At 48.8% G+C, this 18,326-nt stretch overlaps 1 protein-coding gene across 1 annotated transcript in view; it reads left to right on the forward strand.

The window, feature by feature from the left end:
* Nucleotides 1–3,308: 3,308 nt before the first annotated feature.
* Nucleotides 3,309–18,326, forward strand: part of LOC120924706 (disintegrin and metalloproteinase domain-containing protein 10-like) — a 54,865-nt gene continuing 39,847 nt past the window's right edge. The window contains exons 1-5 of the mRNA XM_040335723.1: nt 3,309–3,463; nt 6,135–6,285; nt 9,874–9,992; nt 12,899–13,045; nt 16,985–17,070. Coding sequence (XP_040191657.1) covers nt 3,313–3,463; nt 6,135–6,285; nt 9,874–9,992; nt 12,899–13,045; nt 16,985–17,070 — 654 coding nt within the window. The 5' untranslated portion in view covers nt 3,309–3,312. The remainder of the gene's footprint in view (nt 3,464–6,134; nt 6,286–9,873; nt 9,993–12,898; nt 13,046–16,984; nt 17,071–18,326) is intronic.

The raw sequence follows: 18,326 nt of genomic DNA on the forward strand, positions 1-18,326 counted from the left end.
GTGTTACAATGTGTTACACTGTCGGATCTTTTTTTGGATTTAAAAATGGCGCCGGGGGGCGTTCCCGCTGATTTACACTGAATAATATGTAAATCAGCGAGATACGCGAAATTCACGAACGTACACGGACCGGACGCTGTGTTCTTACGTCGTTTCCGTAGCGCGGTACCCGTCGTATACTTACCCTTTCTAAAAGCAGGGGTAAGTATTGTTAAGTATGCCCGTCGTTCCCGCGTCGAATTTGAAATTTCCTACGTCGTTTGCGTACGCCGATTCACGAACACGCGCGTCGCAAGTCCCGCTCACTTCGCAACCACTGACGTCCTATTGACGTCAGTGGGAGCAATGCACGCCGGGAAATTCCCCGGACGGCGCATGCGTATTTAAATCGGCGCGGGAGCGCGCCTGATTTAAATAGTACACTCCCCCAGCCGCGTAATTAGAATTCCGCCGGGGGAGTTAGGATCCGCCGTCGCAAGTTTGGAGGTAAGTGTGTTGTGAATTTGACACTTTCCTCACAAACTTGCGAGGGCGGATCTTAAAACACATAGGTTACACGGATCTAAAGATCCGCTAACCTTTGTGAATCTGGCCCTAAATGTTTATTTTTTTATTTTTACGTTGTTTGTTTTGTTGGCTGGAATTCTGTTTTAAAATCAATAAGAGAAAAAAAGGAGACTCCTGAAAATGCTAGTTGCCTGTCTGTTAAGCTGGTCCTCTGGCTTCAATACTGTCTTATAGCTAGATTCACAGAGATTTCCTTAAACTTTAAGGCGGCGGAGCGTAGCGTATTTACGCTACGCCGCCTTAAGTCAGAGAGGCAAGTATTGTATTCTCAAAGTACTTGCCTCCTAACTTACGGCGGCGTAGCGTAAATGCGGCGGGCGCAAGCGCGCCTAATTCAAATTCGGCTGAGGGGGCATGTTTTATGTTAATATGCTTTGACCCGACGTGATTGACGTTTTATTGGAACTGCGCATGCGCCTACATTTCCCAGTGTGCATTGCGGCTAAGTCCGCCGCACGGGCCTATTGATTTCGACGTGGACGTAAATGACGTAAATCCCTATTCACGGACGACTTACGCAAACGACGTTAAATTTTGGAATTTCGAAGCGGGAACGGCGGCCATACTTTTAGCTAGATTCAGGATGGTGAGCGCATACTTGCGGCGGCGTAGCTTAAGGCATTTAAGCTACGCCGCCGTAAGTTATCGAGGCAAGTACATGATTCACAATGTACTTGCCTGCTAAGTTACGGCGGCGTAGCCTAAATCGGGCGGGCGTAAGGGCGCCTAATTCAAATTTGTCTGAGGGGGCGTGTTTTATGATAATGAGGCTTGACCCGATGTGATTGACGTTTTTTTTTAATTGTGCATGCGCCGTGCGCCTACATTTCCCAGTGTGCATTGCGGCAAAGTACGCCGCACGGTCCTATTGATTTCGACGTGGACGTAAATGACGTAAATCCCTATTCACGGACGACTTACGCAAACAACGTAAAATTTTCGAATTTCGACGCGAGAACGACGGCCATACTTAACATTACTATTCCATCTATTTGATGGAATAACTTTAGGCCTGATAATGCGTTACGTAAACGGCGTATCTGTACTGCATCGGCCGGGCGTACGTTCGTGAATAGGCGTATCTACTGATTTACATATTCTACGCCGACCGCAATGGAAGCGCCACCTAGCGGCCAGCCTAAAAATTACACTTTAAGGATACGACGGTGTAAGACACTTACGCCGCTCGTATCGGAGCCTAATTTAAGCGTATCTGGTTTCCAGAATACGCTTCAATTAGCGCCGGCGCAAAATCAGACTTAGGCCGGCACATCTACTGATACTGATAGGTACAACTTTGTAGGAAGTTTTTTTTTCATCTCTGTGTATCACCTGAGACCAATCACTTCATTGGGTATATATGAGGGTTACAACCACTTTAACCACTTAAGGACCACCTAACGCCGATATACGTCGGCAGAATGGCACGGCTGGGCACAATCACGTACCTGTATGTGATTGTATAATGCCCAGCCGTGGGTCGCGGGCGCGTGCCTGCGGCGCGCACCCGTGAGCCGGCCTGAAGCTCTGTGACCTCGGCCGCGGGACTCGCGGACCCGATCGCCGCTGGAGTCCCGCGATCGGTCCCTGGAGCTGAAGAACAGGGACAGCTGTGTGTAAACACAGCTTCCCCGTTCTTCACTGTGGCGGCGTCATCGATCGTGTGATCCCCTTTATAGGGGGACACAATCGATGACGTCACACCTACAGCCACACCCCCCTACAGTTGTAAACACACTTGAGGTCACACATGACCCCTTCAGCGCCCCCTTGTGGTTAACTCCCAAACTGCAATTGTCATTTTCACAGTAATCAGTGCATTTTGAATGCATTTTTTGCTGTGAAAATGACAATGGTCCCAAAAGTGCCCGCCGTAATGTCGCAGTCACGAAAAAAATCGCTGATCGCCGCCATTAGTAGAAAAAAAAAATAATTAATAAAAATGCAATAAAACTATCCCCTATTTTGTAAACGCTAAAAAAATTGTGCGAAAAACAACCGATAAACGCTTATTGCGATTTTTTTTTTACCAAAAATATGTAGAAGAATACATATCGGCCTAAACTGAGGAAAATCTTTTTTATATATTTTTGGGGGATATTTATTATAGCAAAAAGTAAAAAATATTGCATTTTTTTCAAAATTGTCGCTCTATTTTTGTTTATAGCGCAAAAAATAAAAACCGCAGAGGTGATCAAATACCACCAAAAGAAAGCTCTATTTGTGGGGAAAAAAGGACGCCAATTTTGTATGGAAGCCACGTTGCACGACCGCGCAATTGTCTGTTAAAGCAACGCAGTGCCGAATTCGCAAAAAGGGGCCAGGTCCTTTAGCTGCATTTTGGTCCGGGTCTTAAGTGGTTAAGTCGCTTGATAATGAACTTGTCACAAATCATTATCACTTTAAATGTTGATTTTTTTTTGTTTTGTTGGCTGGAATTCTGTTTTAAAATCAATAAGGGAAAAAAGGAGACTCCTGAAAATGCTAGTTGCCTGTCTGTTAAGCTGGTCCTCTGGCTTCAATACTGTCTTAGTTGCTAAACGAGAGTAAAGGGAAGTTAGAGAATAGTCAGAAGTCTGCTCGGGATCAGTGAGTTACCGAGGCCAGGGGGTCACCATAACAGCCAGGCAACTAGCATTATGAGAAGGAGATTTTTCGGCAGTGACGTCATTCCTAAGGGAAAAACAATCCTCTTTGATTCATAAAGTATCTGTACATATTCTTATTTTTCTCTGTAAGCGATGCATGCAAGTCTCTGCATGTGTTTCAGGGCTTGTCAATGCGCTTCCTGATCCCCTGCAGGCACTGACACTGGAGCCGATCATACACACAAGAACCATGCTCTCATTTCACTACATACAGGGTCTTCTTATACCTGCAGTTCTTTTCCTAAAAGGTAAGCAAATTAGTTCACTCATTCTCTATTCTGGTTCTGTAGGCTCTCTGTGCTGTGTCTGGTTCTGTAGGCTCTCTATGCTGCGTCTGGTTCTGTAGGCTCTCTGTGCCATGTCTGGTTCTGTAGGCTCTCTGTGCCATGTCTGGTTCTGTAGGCTCTCTGTGCCATGTCTGGTTCTGTAGGCTCTATGTGCTGTCTCTGGTTCTGTAGGCTCTCTGTGCTGTGTCTGGTTCTGTAGGCTCTCTGTGCTGCGTCTGGTTCTGTAGGCTCTCTGTGCCGTGTATGGTTCTGTAGGCTCTCTGTGCTGTCTCTGGTTCTGTAGGCTCTCTGTGCTGTGTCTGGTTCTGTAGGCTCTCTGTGCCGTGTCTGGTTCTGTAGGCTCTCTGTGCCATGTCTGGTTCTGTAGGCTCTCAGTGATGTGTCTGGTTCTGTAGACTCTCTGTGCTGTGTCTGGTTCTGTAGGCTCTCTGTGCCGTGTCTGGTTCTGTAGACTCTCTGTGCTGTGTCTAGTTCTGTAGGCTCTCTGTGCTGTGTCTGGTTCGGTAGACTCTCTCTGCTGCGTCTGGTTCTGTAGGCTCTCTGTGCTGTGTCTGGTTCTGTAGGCTCTCTGTGCTGTGTCTGGTTCTGTAGGCTCTCTGTGCTGTGTCTGGTTCTGTAGACTCTCTGTGCTGTGTCTGGTTCTGTAGGCTCTTTGTGCTGCATCTGGTTCTGTAGACTCTCTGTGCTGCATTTGGTTCTATAGACTCTCTGTGCTGCGTCTGGTTCTGTAGACTCTCTGTGCTGTGTCTGGTTCTGCAGGCTCTCTGTGCTGTGTCTGGTTCTGTAGACTCTCTGTGCTGTGTCTGGTTCTGTCGGGTCTCTGTGCTGTGTCTGGTTATGTAGGCTCTATGTGCTGTCTCTGGTTCTTTATTCTGTAGGCTCTCCGCGCTGTGTCTGGTTCTGTAGACTCTCTTTGCCATGTCTGGTTCTGTAGGCTCTCTGTGCCATGTCTGGTTCTGTAGGCTCTCTGTGCTGTGTCTGGTTCTGTAGGCTCTCTGTGCTGTGTCTGGTTCTGTAGGCTCTCTGTGCTGTGTCTGGTTCTGTAGGCTCTCTGTGCCACATCTGGTTCTGTAGGCTCTCTGTGCTGTGTCTGGTTCTGTAGGCTCAATGTGCTGTGTCTGGTTTTGTAGACTCTCTGTGCTGCGTCTGGTTCTGTAGGCTCTCTGTGATTTGTTTGGTTCTCTAGGCTCTCTGTGCTGCATCTGGTTCTATAGACTCTCTCTGCCGTGTCTGGTTCTGTAGGCTCTCTGTGCCACGTGTGGTTCTGTAGGCTCAATGTGCTGCGTCTGGTTTTGTAGACTCTCTGTGCTGCGTCTGGTTCTGTAGACTCTCTGTGCTGCATCTGGTTCTTTACACTCTCTGTGCTGAGTCTGGTTCTGTAGGCTCTCTGTGCTGCCTCTGGTTCTTTACACTCTCTGTGCTGTGTCTGGTTCTGTAGGCTTTCTGTGCTGTGTCTGGTTCTGTAGGCTCTCTGTGCTGCGTCTGGTTCTGTAGGCTCTCTGTGCTGCGTCTGGTTCTTGTAGGCTCTCTGTGCTGCGTCTGGTTCTGTAGGCTCTCTGTGCTGCGTCTGGTTCTGTAGACTCTCTGTGCTGCGCCTGTTTCTGTAGGCTCTCTGTGCTGCGTCTGGTTCTGTAGGCTCTCTGTGCTGTGTCTGGTTCTGTAGGCTCTCTGTGCTGTGTCTGGTTCTGTAGGCTCTCTGTGCTGTGTCTGGTTCTGTAGGCTCTCTGTGCTGGTTCTGGTTCTGTAGGCTCTCTGCGCTGCGTCTGATTCTCTAGGCTCTCTGTGCTGCGTCTGGTTCTGTAGACTCTCTGTGCTGCGTCTGGTTCTGTACGCTCCCTGTGCTGCGTCTGGTTCTGTAGGCTCTTTGTGTCGTGTCTGGTTCTGTAGACTCTCTGTGCTGTGTCTGGTTCTGTAGGCTCTCTGTGCTGTGTCTGGTTCTGTAGGCTCTCTGTGCTGTGTCTGGTTATGTAGGCTCAATGTGCTGCGCCTGTTTCTGTAGGCTCTCTGTGCTGCGTCTGGTTCTGTAGGCTCTCTGTGCTGTGTCTGGTTCTGTAGGCTCTCTGTGCTGTGTCTGGTTCTGTAGGCTCTCTGTGCTGTGTCTGGTTCTGTAGACTCTCTGTGCTGTGTCTGGTTCTGGTTCTGTAGGCTCTCTGTGCTGTGTCTGGTTCTGTAGGCTCTCTGTGCTGCGTCTGGTTCTGTAGACTCTCTGTGCTGCGTCTGGTTCTGTAGGCTCTCTGTGCTGTGTCTGGTTCTGTAGGCTCTCTGTGCTGTGTCTGGTTCTGTAGGCTCTCTGTGCTGTGTCTGGTTCTGTAGACTCTCTGTGCTGTGTCTGGTTCTGGTTCTGTAGGCTCTCTGTGCTGTGTCTGGTTCGGTAGACTCTCTCTGCTGCGTCTGGTTCTGTAGACTCTCTGTGCTGCGTCTGGTTCTGTAGGCTCTCTGTGCTGTGTCTGGTTCTGTAGGCTCTCTGTGCTGCATCTGGTTCTTTACACTCTCTGTGCTGCGTCTGGTTCTGTAGGCTCTCTGTGCTGTAGGCTCTATAACTAATCAGTTTGTTTTTAGTTGACTGACATGTTGAAGTTCCCGAAGAGTGATTGGCTCTATTATAAATCACGTATCTTCTTTTCCTCGTTAGGAAGCAGCTGTGAAAACAGTAGACCATTTCTAAAATATTATGAAACCGTATCGTACGACAGGACGAGGCTTCTCCAGAGTCATCAGCGGTCAAAAAGAGCGACGAATGAAGAAGAAAGAACAGTAACCCTGGACCTCGCCGCCTATAATCGGTACTGAGCTTTTTTTTTCTTCTTTGGTTGAGTTCTTCGATGAGCTCTGGGATTCCTTTTTCTTCTCGTATTTCTGTTTCATTTTGCCGTCGTAAGTCCTAATCCGACCCGTGGTATCTATGCGACTCATTCATAGAATCAGTTACGCATAGATATCCATTAGACCCGACAGGTGTAAGGCTCTTACGCCGTCGGATCTAAACTACAAGCGCTAGGTGGCGCTTCTGTCGGATTCCCTGTTGAGTATGCAAATTAGCTAGATACCGGAATTCCCAAACGTACGCGCAGCCGACGCAGTAAAGTTACGACGTTTACGTTAGGCTTTTCCCGGCGTAAAGTTGCCCCTGCTATATGAGGCGCAGCCAATGTTAAGTATGGCCGTCGTTCCCGCGTCGAAATTTTAAAAAGTTACGTCGTTTGCGTAAGTCGTCCGTGAATGGGGGTGGACGTCATTTACGTTCAAGTCGAAACCAATGGCGTCCTTGCGACGTCATTTGGATCAATGCACACTGGGATATTTTATGGACGGCGCATGCGCAGTTCGTTCGGCGGGTGGGGACGCGCTTCATTTAAATGATACACGCCCCCTACCCACCAAATTTGAATTCCCCTGGGTGATTTACGCTACGCCGCCGCAACTTTACAGGCAAGTGCTTTGTAAAAAAAAAAAAAAAACTGAAAAACTTGCGGCTGCGTAGCGTAAATCGGATACGTTACGCCGCCGCAGAGATACGCCCAGTGTACAAGAATCTGGGCCTGATAGTTTACAATGATGGGCACTGATAGGCGGCACTGATGGGCAGTGATATACAGTACTGATGGACACTAATAGGTGGCACTGATGGGCACTAATATACAGCACTGATGGGCACTGATATACAGCACTGATGGGCACTGATATACAGCACTGATGGGCACTGATATACAGCACTGATGGGCACTGATATACAGCACTGGTGGGCACTGATATACAGCACTGATGGGCACTGATAGGCACTGATAGGAGGCACTGATGGGCAACGATACACACACTGTCGGCATGAATCGAGGAATGTGATATCCGGCACTTCATAGTTACTCTGTGATCAGCTGTGATTGGGCACAGCGGATCACATGGTAAAGAACCTACATCAATGATCAGCCGCATTGGAGACCAGAGGAGAGATTTGGGTACTAATAGACTCCAGATCTCTCCATAAAGAGGACCTGTCACGGCCCATGCTGTCACAAGGAATGCTGTTCATCCCTTTGTAATAGCAATAAAGTTAATACAAAAAAAAAATGAAAGAGGCGGTATAAAAAATTATTTTAAAGAAAATAAAAGAAAGTGCCCACATTCCCCCGTTCTTACGCGCAGTAGTGATTGCATACGTAAGTCGCGCGCGCATATGTAAGCAGTAATCGCACCACACATGCGATGTATCATCGCATGTATCATATGCCGTCGTATCTCTGAGTTCTGCCGGTCGTATCTATGCGCCTGATTCATAGAATCAGTTACGCATAGATATTCCTAAGATCCGACAGGTGTAAGTAGGCTGCAATTCCAGGCCGGCCGCTAGTTGGCGTTTTGTTTTTTTTACGCGACGATTATGCAAATGTGGATTTCCGCCGATTCAGAAACTAACGACCGCCCGGCGCATTTTTTTTACGTCGTTTGCGTTCGGCTTTTTCCGGCGTATAGTTACCCCTGGGTCTATGAGGCGCAGCCAATGTTAAGTATGGCCGTCGTTCCCGCGTCGAATTTTGAAATTTTACGTAAGTCGATTCAGAAAAGAGCTGGACGTAAGTTACGCTCACGACGAAACCAATGACGTCCTTGCGACGTCATTTGGAGCAATGCACGCCGGGATTTTTTAGGGACGGCGCATGCGCAATTCGTTCGGCGCGGGGACGCGCTTCATTTAAATGAAACACGCCCCCTACCCGCCGAATTTGAATTCCGCCCGGTGATTTACGCTATGCCGCCGCAACTTTACAGGCAAGTGTTTGTGATTAAAGCAAAAAAACTTGCGGCGGCGTAACGTAAATCAAATACGTTACGCCCGCCCAAAAATACGCCCATCTACGTGAATCTGGCCCAATATTTTGAGGTTTTAAGTGATTTAGCTTTTTACATGTATGTGAGAAGTATCAGAATTGGCCCAGATGGCAGATGGTTAAGCAATGATTTGTTACAAATTAGATACAAATTAGATACGTGCAATTCGTTTAGTTCCAAAAATTTTTTTAACAAATTTTGACAAATTAGCTAATTCCAAAATTTCCGAATTTTTCAATTTTTGGACTTTCGGATTTCCCGATATTCGGAATTTCGGGAATTTTTGCAAATTCGGAATTTCGGACATTCGAATATTCGAAAATTGGAAATTCGAAAATTCAAAAATTCGGAACTAAAAAAATCGGAAATTCGAAAATCAGAAATTTCGAAAATTCGGACATTCAAAAATTAAGAATTAAAAAATTTACAAGATAAATTTGTATGCGTTCCGTTCACTAACAGCCAAATTTCGAAGGAAATTCCAATACCTATAATTCAATAGTTAGTTATTATTAGCTATTTTTTTTGGATATGCGTTCTTTCAAAGTTTTGGATATTCCCTTCTTATTTTCGGATTTTATAAATTCTGAATCTTTGAATTTCTGAATTTTCGGATTCTGAATTTCTGAATTTTCGATTTGCCGAATCTCCGAATTTTTGAATTTCCAAATTTCCGAAATCCGAATTTTCTGAAAAAAAGCTAAATACGAAAGAAAACAAATGAATTGGCAATGCACATGTCTATTGCGTATACAGGGGCAGATTCACAGAGCAAGTACGCCGGCGTATCTACTGATACGCCGGCGTACTTTCAAATTTCCTGCGTCTTATCTTTAGTTTGAATCCTCAAACCAAGATACGACGGCATCTGGGTAAGATCTGACAGGCTTACGGCTTCGTACGCCTTCGGATCGCAGATGCAATACTTCGGCGTCCGCTGGGTTAAGTTTGCGTCGTTTTTCGCGTCGGGTATGCAAATGAGCTTTTTCAGACGATCCACAAACGTACGCGCGGCCGTCGCATTCTCTTACGTCGTCTCTAGTCTGCTTTTTCCGGCGTATAGTTAAAGCTGCTATTTTGTGGCGTATAGATAGACTTGCCATGTTAAGTATGGCCGTCGTTCCCGCGTCGAAATTTGAATTTTTTTTTTTGCGTAAGTCGTCCGTGAATAGAGATGGACGTAAGTCACGTCTAAGTTAAAAAAAAATTACGTTGTTGCGACGTCATTTAGCGCAATGCACGGCGGGAAATCTAGGAACGACGCATGCGCATTTCATTCGGCGCGGGGACGCGCTTCATTTAAATGAAACCCGCCCCCAACCCGCCCAATTTCAAATACGCCGCCAGAAAAACACTACGCCGCCGTAACTTACGGCGCAAATTCTTCCTGGATTCGAATTTAAGCCAGGTAAGATACGGCGGCGTAGCGTATCTCTGATACGCTGCGCCTGTCCAATTGTATGTGAATCTGCCCCTCACACTTTAGGAAAACCCCCGGGGTACACATATTGGACATGAACTGTGTATATCTATGTATTTCTTTCCAGAAACTTTGCACTGATGTTAAGAAGAGACGGCAGCGCTTTTGCGGATGATTTTACCGTCATGTCACATGATCAGCCAATGCCGGTGGATATCTCTTTTGTCTACAAGGGCAGCCTTAAAGGTAAGAGTGGCTAAGTGGTTAGCACTTCTGCATAGCAACACTGGGGTTGTTAGTTTGAATCCCAACCACGGCCAGGGACGCTGATAGGGGGGGGAGGGACCGCCAGCCCTCCTGTAGCTTGCCCGTCGCAGTAAAGATACGCCGCTTCCGTAAGAGGTACGCCGCGTAAAGATAAAGATGCCCCCTAGGTGGCCTAGCCAATGTTAAGTATGGCCGCCGTTCCCGCGTCGAAATTTGAAAATGTTACGTCGTTTGTGTAAGTCGTCCGTGAATGGGGCTGGACGTAATTTACGTTCACGTCGAAACCAATACGTCCTTGCGGCGTACTTTGGGAGCAATGCACACTGGGCTATGTCCACGGACGGCGCATGCGCCGTTCGTAAAAAACGTTAATCACGTCGGGTCACCAATCATTTACATAAAACACGCCCCCCCTCATCCTCATTTGAATTAGGCGCGCTTACGCCGGCCCCATTTACGCTACGCCGGCGTAACTTAGGAGGCAAGTGCTTTGTGAATACAGCACTTGCGCTCTCTGACTTAAGGCAGCGTAGCGTAAATATGATACGCTACGCCGCTGTAAAAATGCGCCGATCTACGTGAATCCAGCCCAAAAAGTTTAAAGATTTTTTAAAAAAACGATTTTAAAAAGGGATAATTCACATGGGTTCTCTTTGTGTCCGCTAATAATGGCCTGGATTCAAGAAGCAATTGCGCCTGTGTAACCATAGTTACGCAGCGCAATTGCTTACTTGCCCCGGCGTAACGAATGCTCCTGATTCAGGAACCTCGTTACGCCGACTGCAGCCTAAGATATGCGCGGCATAAGGCTCTTATGCCCGCATATCTTAGACTGCATTCTTGCGATGGCCGCTAGGTGGCGTTCCCGTTGTGCTCAGCGTATAGTATGCAAATTGCATACTAACACCGATTCACAACGTTGCGCGAGCCCTGCGTACGCAATTTACGTCATTTCCGTACAGCGGTTTTTGCGTAAGGCTGCCCCTATTAGCAGGGGCAGCCAATGTTACGTATACCCGTCGTTCCCGCGTCGCGAAATTAGAAATTTACGTAGTTTGCGTAAGTGAATCGTGAATGGCGCTGGACGCCATTCACGTTCACTTTGAAGCAAATGACGTCCTTGCGACGTCATTTGCCGCAATGCACGTCGGGAAAGTTTCCCGACGGAGCATGCGCTCTACGATCGGCGCGGAAAAGCGCCTAATTTAAATGATTCCCGCCCCCTACGGGATCATTTAAATTGCGCGCGCTTACACCGGGCATTTTGCCGGCGCGCCCGCGCAATTTACGGAGCTTCCGCTCCGTGAATCGAGGGCAGCGCAAAAAAATTGCGGGGGCGCAGGGCAAAAACGTTGCCCTGCGCCTCCGTAAAAAAAGCGCAATTGTTACTGAATCCGGACCAATGATTTTAGTGTATTTGTTTTGTTTTGATGTATTTCGGACAGGGGGCCTGGGGGGGGGCCTGGGATTTCTAACAGCAGCCCTCACCACGGCGCCACCTGCATGGAGGTTGCATGTTTTCCGAATTACAATAGTAACGAATTTAAACTAATCCGAAATAACAAAAAATATCAAATAAAAAAATTTGGATGAAATTCAAATCTAAAAGCTAAAATACGGGAACCTGCTTATGCAGCAATATTCACTTTCAATGCAGAGATTTCCCCTGCAGTTCTTCTTATCTGCCACTAGATGTCCTCAGTCTGATGTCCAGCAACAGAGGGGTAGATTCACGTAGCATTTACGGCGACTTATCTCCAGATACGCCGCCGTAATTTGAATTCTGCGCCGGCGTATCCTTAGGCTGCATTCACATCTAGACGGACGAAATCGCGGCGTTTTGTCGCCGCAAATCGCGGTAAAAATAGCGGCGTTTTGTACCGCGATTTGCGGCGACAAAACGCGGGTATTGTCCGCCTAGATGTGCCCCAAGATGACCCCCTCTATGGAGATGATTGCCATCTCCTAGCCGAACGCTCGAAGACGCCTGAAAAAAAGGTCCGGGACCTTTTTTCACGCCGCAGGCGACAGGCGTCCGGCGTTCGGCGTGGAGATGTGAACCATCTCCATAGAGGGACATGTATTTCCAGCCCTCTGGCGGCAGAGGCGTAGCGCTACAGGCGTAAAAACGCCTAGGTGTGAATGGGGTCTAACGCCGATTCACAAAGGCAGATACGCTTTAAAAATAGGCTTCCTCCGCCGACGTAACTTGAATGCGGCGGCGTAGAATTGTGTGCAATCTGATGTTGGCCGCTAGGGGCGCTTCCGTTTTTTTCGGCGTGGAATATGCAAATTACCTAGATACGCCGATTCACAAACGTACGCGCGCCCGGCGGTAGTTTTTTTTACGTCGTTTGCGTAAGTCGTTTTCGCCGTAACGTTGCTCCTGCTATTAGGAGGCGCAGCCAATGTTAAGTATGGATGTCGTTCCCTCTTCGAAATTTGAATTTTTTACGTCGTTTGCGTAAGTCGTTCGCGAATAGGGCTGGACGTCATTTACGTTCACGTCGAAACCAATACGTTGTTGCGCCGTACTTGGAAGCAATGCACACTGGGATATGTACACGGACGGCGCATGCGCCATTCGTAAATCACGTCAGGTCATCACATATTAGCATAAGACACACCCCCCTTCCCCATTTGAATTACGCGCGCTTACGCCGGCCCCATTTACGCAACGCCGCTGCAACTTACGGAGCAAGTGCTTTGTGAATACTGCACTCGCTCCTGTAAGTTACGGCGACGTAGCGTAAATACAATACGCTGCGCCGCCGTAACAAGAAGCGCAGGTACGTGAATCTACACCAGAATGTATATTGTAATTCACATTTACATGATTTTTAGGCTGTTATGTAATACCGTTTTTTTCGGTTTATGTCCCTTAGGTGAGAACGGCTCTCTTTGTCACGGTTCCATCATCGATGGCTATTTCAGTGGATCCATCCACACAAAGAATGGCACTTTTTATGTTGAATATGAAGAAAATCACAACGGCTCGATAGATCCTTATATTTATCATGAGTCAGATATCGGTAAGTACTTTTGAAGTCAACCAATCAGTAACTTTTAAGTGTATGTGAAGATTAGACCGCTGTCTGTGGGCCAGATTCTCGTAGATACGCCGCCGGCGTAGTGTAAGTCATTTACACTACGCTAACCGCAACTTACTGGAGCAAGTGCCTTATTCGCAAAGCACTTGCTCCGTAATTTGCGGCGGCGTGGTGTAAATGGCCCGGCGTATCCCCGCGTAGTTCAAAGGGGGCGGCTTGTATTTAAATTAGGCGCGCCCCCGTGCCGATCGAACTGCGCATGCACCGGGCTTAAAATAGCCCAGTGCGCATGCTCCAGTTCTCGACGGAAAACGTCAATGACGCCGACGTGTGCGTCATTGACGTAAAGTCGTATTCAAGAACGACATAGGAAAACGACGTACCCGACGGGAAAAGACGACGCGGACCCGACGCCATACTTAACATGGCATACGGCGGACTGGCGTAAGGTTACCCCTCATATAGCAAGGGTAACCTTACGCTTACGCAAACGACGTAAGCGATGGCTACGCGACGCAAATTCGTTCGGGAATCGGCGTATCAGGCTCATTTGCATAAACAAATGAGACCTGAACGTAAACGCCACCTAGCGGTCGACGTTGTATTGCATTTAGGATCCGACGGTGTAAGTGATTTACACCAGTCGGATCCTAGCCTAATTCCGGCATATCATGTTTTGTGAATACAAAATAATGATACGCCGGCGGGAAATTCGAATTACGCCGGCGTAACTCTTCTGAGAATCTGGCCCAGAATCCCTGCTCGGGGGGGGGGGAGCAATTGCCCTCTTTTTTCTTTATTTGTCCTGGTGACACCTGCCACCAAGTCAGAAAGTGAAGGGAATTCTAATATGTTACAGTCTCCTTTTTGGCTCCTCTGTAATCAGTGCAGCAGTTGTTGATTGCTTTTGGCTGTTCTGGAGCTCCCAGGCTTCAGGTTTGATTGCTTTGCCCTGCCTTCTAGAGACTTGTGTCACTTAGCAGGTCGAGTAAGGCAAATAGGCAGCCTTTAATATTTATTGTGGTATTTAGGTGTGCCCAGTAGGTGGCTGAAGAGCTTATAAATAGTCTGAGACCTAAACGGGAGAAGGCTCTTGGAGAAGAAGTCCCCCCCCTGGAACAGTGGCAAACTATATGGTCCCGGGTGGCCAAGAGTATTGTTTTCTTAGTACATGGCACCAACCCGTTTACATGCTATATACTAGGGTTGTCCCGATACCGATACTAGTATTGGTATTGGGACCGATACCAAGCATTTCCCCGAGTACTTGTCCTCGGGGAAAATGCTCCGATACTTTACCGATACCTGACTTTCCCTGTATCCTCCTCCAGTTCCCCCATCTATGCTCCTGTGTCCCCCCCCCTCCGTGCCGCTGCCGTTCTGCTCTCCCCCTCCATGCCGCTGATGTCCTCCGTTCTGCTCTCCCCCTCCATGCTCCGTTTCCCCCCTCCGTGCCGCTGCTGTTCTGCTCTCCCCCTCCATGCTGCTGCTGTCCTCTGTTCTGCTCTCCCCCTCCATGCTCTGTGTCCCCCCTTTGTGCCGCTGCTGTCCTCTGTTCTTCTCTCCCCCCTCCATGCTCTGTGTCCCCCTTCTGTGCCGCTGCCAGTCTGCTCTCCCCCTCCGTGCCACTGCTGTCCTCCGTTCTGCTCTCCCCCTCCATGCTCCGTGTCCCCCCTCCGTGCCGCTGCCGTTCTGCTCTCCCCCTCCGTGCCACTGCTGTCTTCCGTTCTGCTCTCCCCCCTCCATGGTCCGTGTCCCCCCTCTGTGCTGCTGCCGTTCTGCTCTCCCCCTCCATGCTCCGTGTCCCCCCTCCATGTCGCTGCCGTTCTGCTCTCCCCTTCCGTGCCACTGCTGTCTTCCGTTCTGCTCTCCCCCCTCCATGCTCCGTGTCCCCCCTCCGTGCCGCTGCCGTTCTGCTCTCCCCCTCCGTGCTGCTGCTGTCCTTTGTTCTGCTCTCCCCCTCCATGCTCCGTGTCCCCCCTCCGTGCCGCTGCTGTCCTCTGTTCTGCTCTCCCCCTCCATGCTCTGTGTTCCCCCTCCATGCCGCTGCCGTTCTGCTCTCCCCCTCCGTGCTGCTGCTGTCCTCCGTTCTGCTCTCCCCCTCCATGCTCCGTGTCCCCCCTCCGTGCCGCTGCCGTTCTGCTCTCCCCCTCTGTGCTGCTGCTGTCCTTTGTTCTGCTCTCCCCCTCCATGCTCCGTGTCCCCCCTCCGTGCCGCTGCTGTCCTCCGTTCTGCTCTCCCCCCTCCATGCTCTGTGTTCCCCTTCCATGCCGCTGCCGTTCTGCTCTCCCCCTCCGTGCTGCTGCTGTCCTCTGTTCTGCTCTCCCCTCCATGCTCCGTGTCCCCCCTCCGTGCCGCTGCTGTCCTCCGTTCTGCTCTCCCCCCTCCATGCTCCGCGTCCCCCCTCCGTGATGCTGCCGTTCTGCTCTCCCCCTCCGTGCTGCTGCTGTCCTCTGTTCTGCTCTCCCCTCCATGCTCCGTGTCCCCCCTCCGTGCCGCTGCTGTCCTCCGTTCTGCTCTCCCCCCTCCATGCTCCGTGTCCCCCCTCCGTCCCGCTGCCGTTCTGCTCTCCCCCTCCATGCTGCTGCTGTCCTCTGTTCTGCTCTCCCCCCTCCATGCTCCGTGTCCCCCCTCCGTGCTGCTGCCGTTCTGCTATCCCTCTCTGTGCGGCTGCTGTCCTCTGTTCTGCTCTCCCCCCTCCATGCTCCGTGTCCCCCCTCCGTGCTGCTGCTTCCCCCCTCCGTGCTCTGTGTCCCCCTCCATGTCCTCCTCCGCCCCCTCTGTCAGAATGGAAAGCGGCTGTAGGAGCTGCTAAACCCGGCTCCTACCTTTTCCGAATGAACAGAGTCAGTGATCACTGACTCTGTCCATTCATATGACTAAGCATCTTAAACTGTGTTTACGATGCTTCAGTTTATGAATGGAGAGGAGCTTCTGTCTCCTGTCCATTCATTTCCAGTGCAGCTGAGAAAGGGACTGGGGAATCTGTGTCCTTAGTCCCTTTCTCTGTCTCTGTCTCGGCGAGTACTTGAAAAAAAGTATCGGTACCTGTACTCGGTCTTAAAAAAGTGGTATCGGGACAACCCTACTATATACCCATCAGTTTCGGTTCGCTGCTGGAGATGTCTCTGAGATCGGGGGCACTTTACTCCATGTATACTGGCAATGCCCGTTTCTACATCCTTATTGGTGTTCGGTTCGGGATCTTCTCCGGCGGCTGTTCGAGATGGATGTTCCCCTTCATCCAAAACTTTATCTATTGGGACTCCTTCCTCCTACACTCTCTGGGCTAGTCATGAAAATTGGCCACCCAAAGCTTGATAGCCCTTAAAGGGGTTGTAAAGGTAAAAAAAAATTTCCTAAATACCTTTCCCTTAGTGCAGTCCTCCTTCACTTACCTCATCCTTCCATTTTGCTTTTAAATGTCCTTATTTCTTCTGAGAAATCCTCACTTCCTGTTCTTCTGTCTGTCACTCCACACAGTAATGCAAGGCTTTCTCCCTGGTGTGGAGTGTCATGCTCGCCCCCTCCCTTGGACTTCAGGAGATTCAGGACGCTGTCTACGTTGCAGATAGAGAAAGGAGATGTGTGTTAGTGGGCGTCCTGACTCTCCTGACTCTCCACTTTGGTGGGGGTGGGAATTAAAAAATAATGCCTGTCTCCAGGCTAGTGCATGAGATATGTAAATCACCTGTCACTCACAGCAAGGGGGGCGGAACGGACTAAGGTTTTTCTCTGTAAGTCCGTTTTATTTCACTGAACGATAAAAGTGGATTACTCAGAGCTGGATTAACTGTGTGTGGCAAGACTGGGCACAGATGATAGGAAATCGTATACTCTACATTGTGACATCAAAAAAATAAATAAAAAAAATTGGGGTTTACATCCACTTTTTAAATAGATTTATTCCTTTCATTTCAGACTACTCCCTTTTAAAAGATGTCAACTCTTTTGACCTGGCATTGAAAAAATACACTTATTTGGAGAATATGAGATGGAAACCGCAGGTCAGTAGTCAATACATGTTTTGGTTTATTTTAAGGGGTTGTAAAGGAAAAAATGGAAAATGGTGTAATGGAATGGCCCGTGATACCCAGAGGCTCTTGAAGGATGCGGGGTACTCCTGTGCCAGCTTCACCAATGACTCTTGGGTCTACGGTCATCCTATGTCCACTAGGGGCATAGGATGACTGAGAAATGATATTACATGAGATGGGACAGTAATGATAATTCATGTATTGCAGGGTATCTGCAAATTAACGGGGACGTACCTGTACGCTCTCCTGAAAGGGGGGATATGCACTGATTGTTTATCAGCGCAGCCCCCCCCCCTCGGATGCCCACACTAGACCACCAGGGAAGGGGAATCGCCAGGACCTGATGACCGCCAGGGCCACCAGGGAAGGGGGAAACGTGTGGATGGCCAGGTACATCCCCCATGGCCATCCACATGTAAACAAATAGGCACAATAGATGCCAATTAGTGCCCACAAATGGGCACTGACTGGCAACATGGGCACTGATTGGCAAAATACTAAATAAACAAGTGCTATCCCTCAGTGTCCATCAGTGCCACCCCTCAGTGTCCATCAGTGCCACCCCTCAGTGCCCATCTATGCCTAGTGCCCACCTATCAGTGTCTATCTGTGCCACCCATATGTACCCATCAGTGCCACCCATATGTACCCATCAGTGCCACCCATAAGTACCCATCAGTGCCACCCATAAGTGCCCATCAATGCCGCCTATGAGTGCCCATCAGTGCCGCATACCAGCGCCGCCTATCAGTGCCACCTCCTCAGTGCTCATCAGTGCCACCTCATCGGTCCTATCAGTGCCACATCATCGGTCCTATCAGTGCCACATCATCGGTACCCTTAATTGAAAAAGAAAACATACTTATTTACAAAAAAGTTAACAGAAAAAAATAAAAACTTTATTTTTTTCAAAATGTTCAGTCTTTTTTTAGTTGTTGCGTAAAAAATAAAAATCGCAGAGGTGATCAAATACCACCAAATAAATCTCTATTTGTGGGAACAAAATTATAAAAAATTGTTTGGGTACAGTGTAGCATGACCGCGCAATTGTCATTCAAAATGCGACAGCGCTGAAAGCTGAAAATTGGCTTGGGCAGGAAGGTGGGTAAGTGCCCCGGTATGGAAGTGGTTAAAGAATTTTTATTTATTTTTTTATTCTCCTCCGCTATGTGCCTTTCGTGTTCTATCTTGTTGCAAGCTGTATTCTTTTGATCCCCTTTCCTCAA

Source organism: Rana temporaria, chromosome 1, assembly GCF_905171775.1.
Source record: "Rana temporaria chromosome 1, aRanTem1.1, whole genome shotgun sequence".
Lineage (NCBI taxonomy): Eukaryota > Metazoa > Chordata > Amphibia > Anura > Ranidae > Rana > Rana temporaria.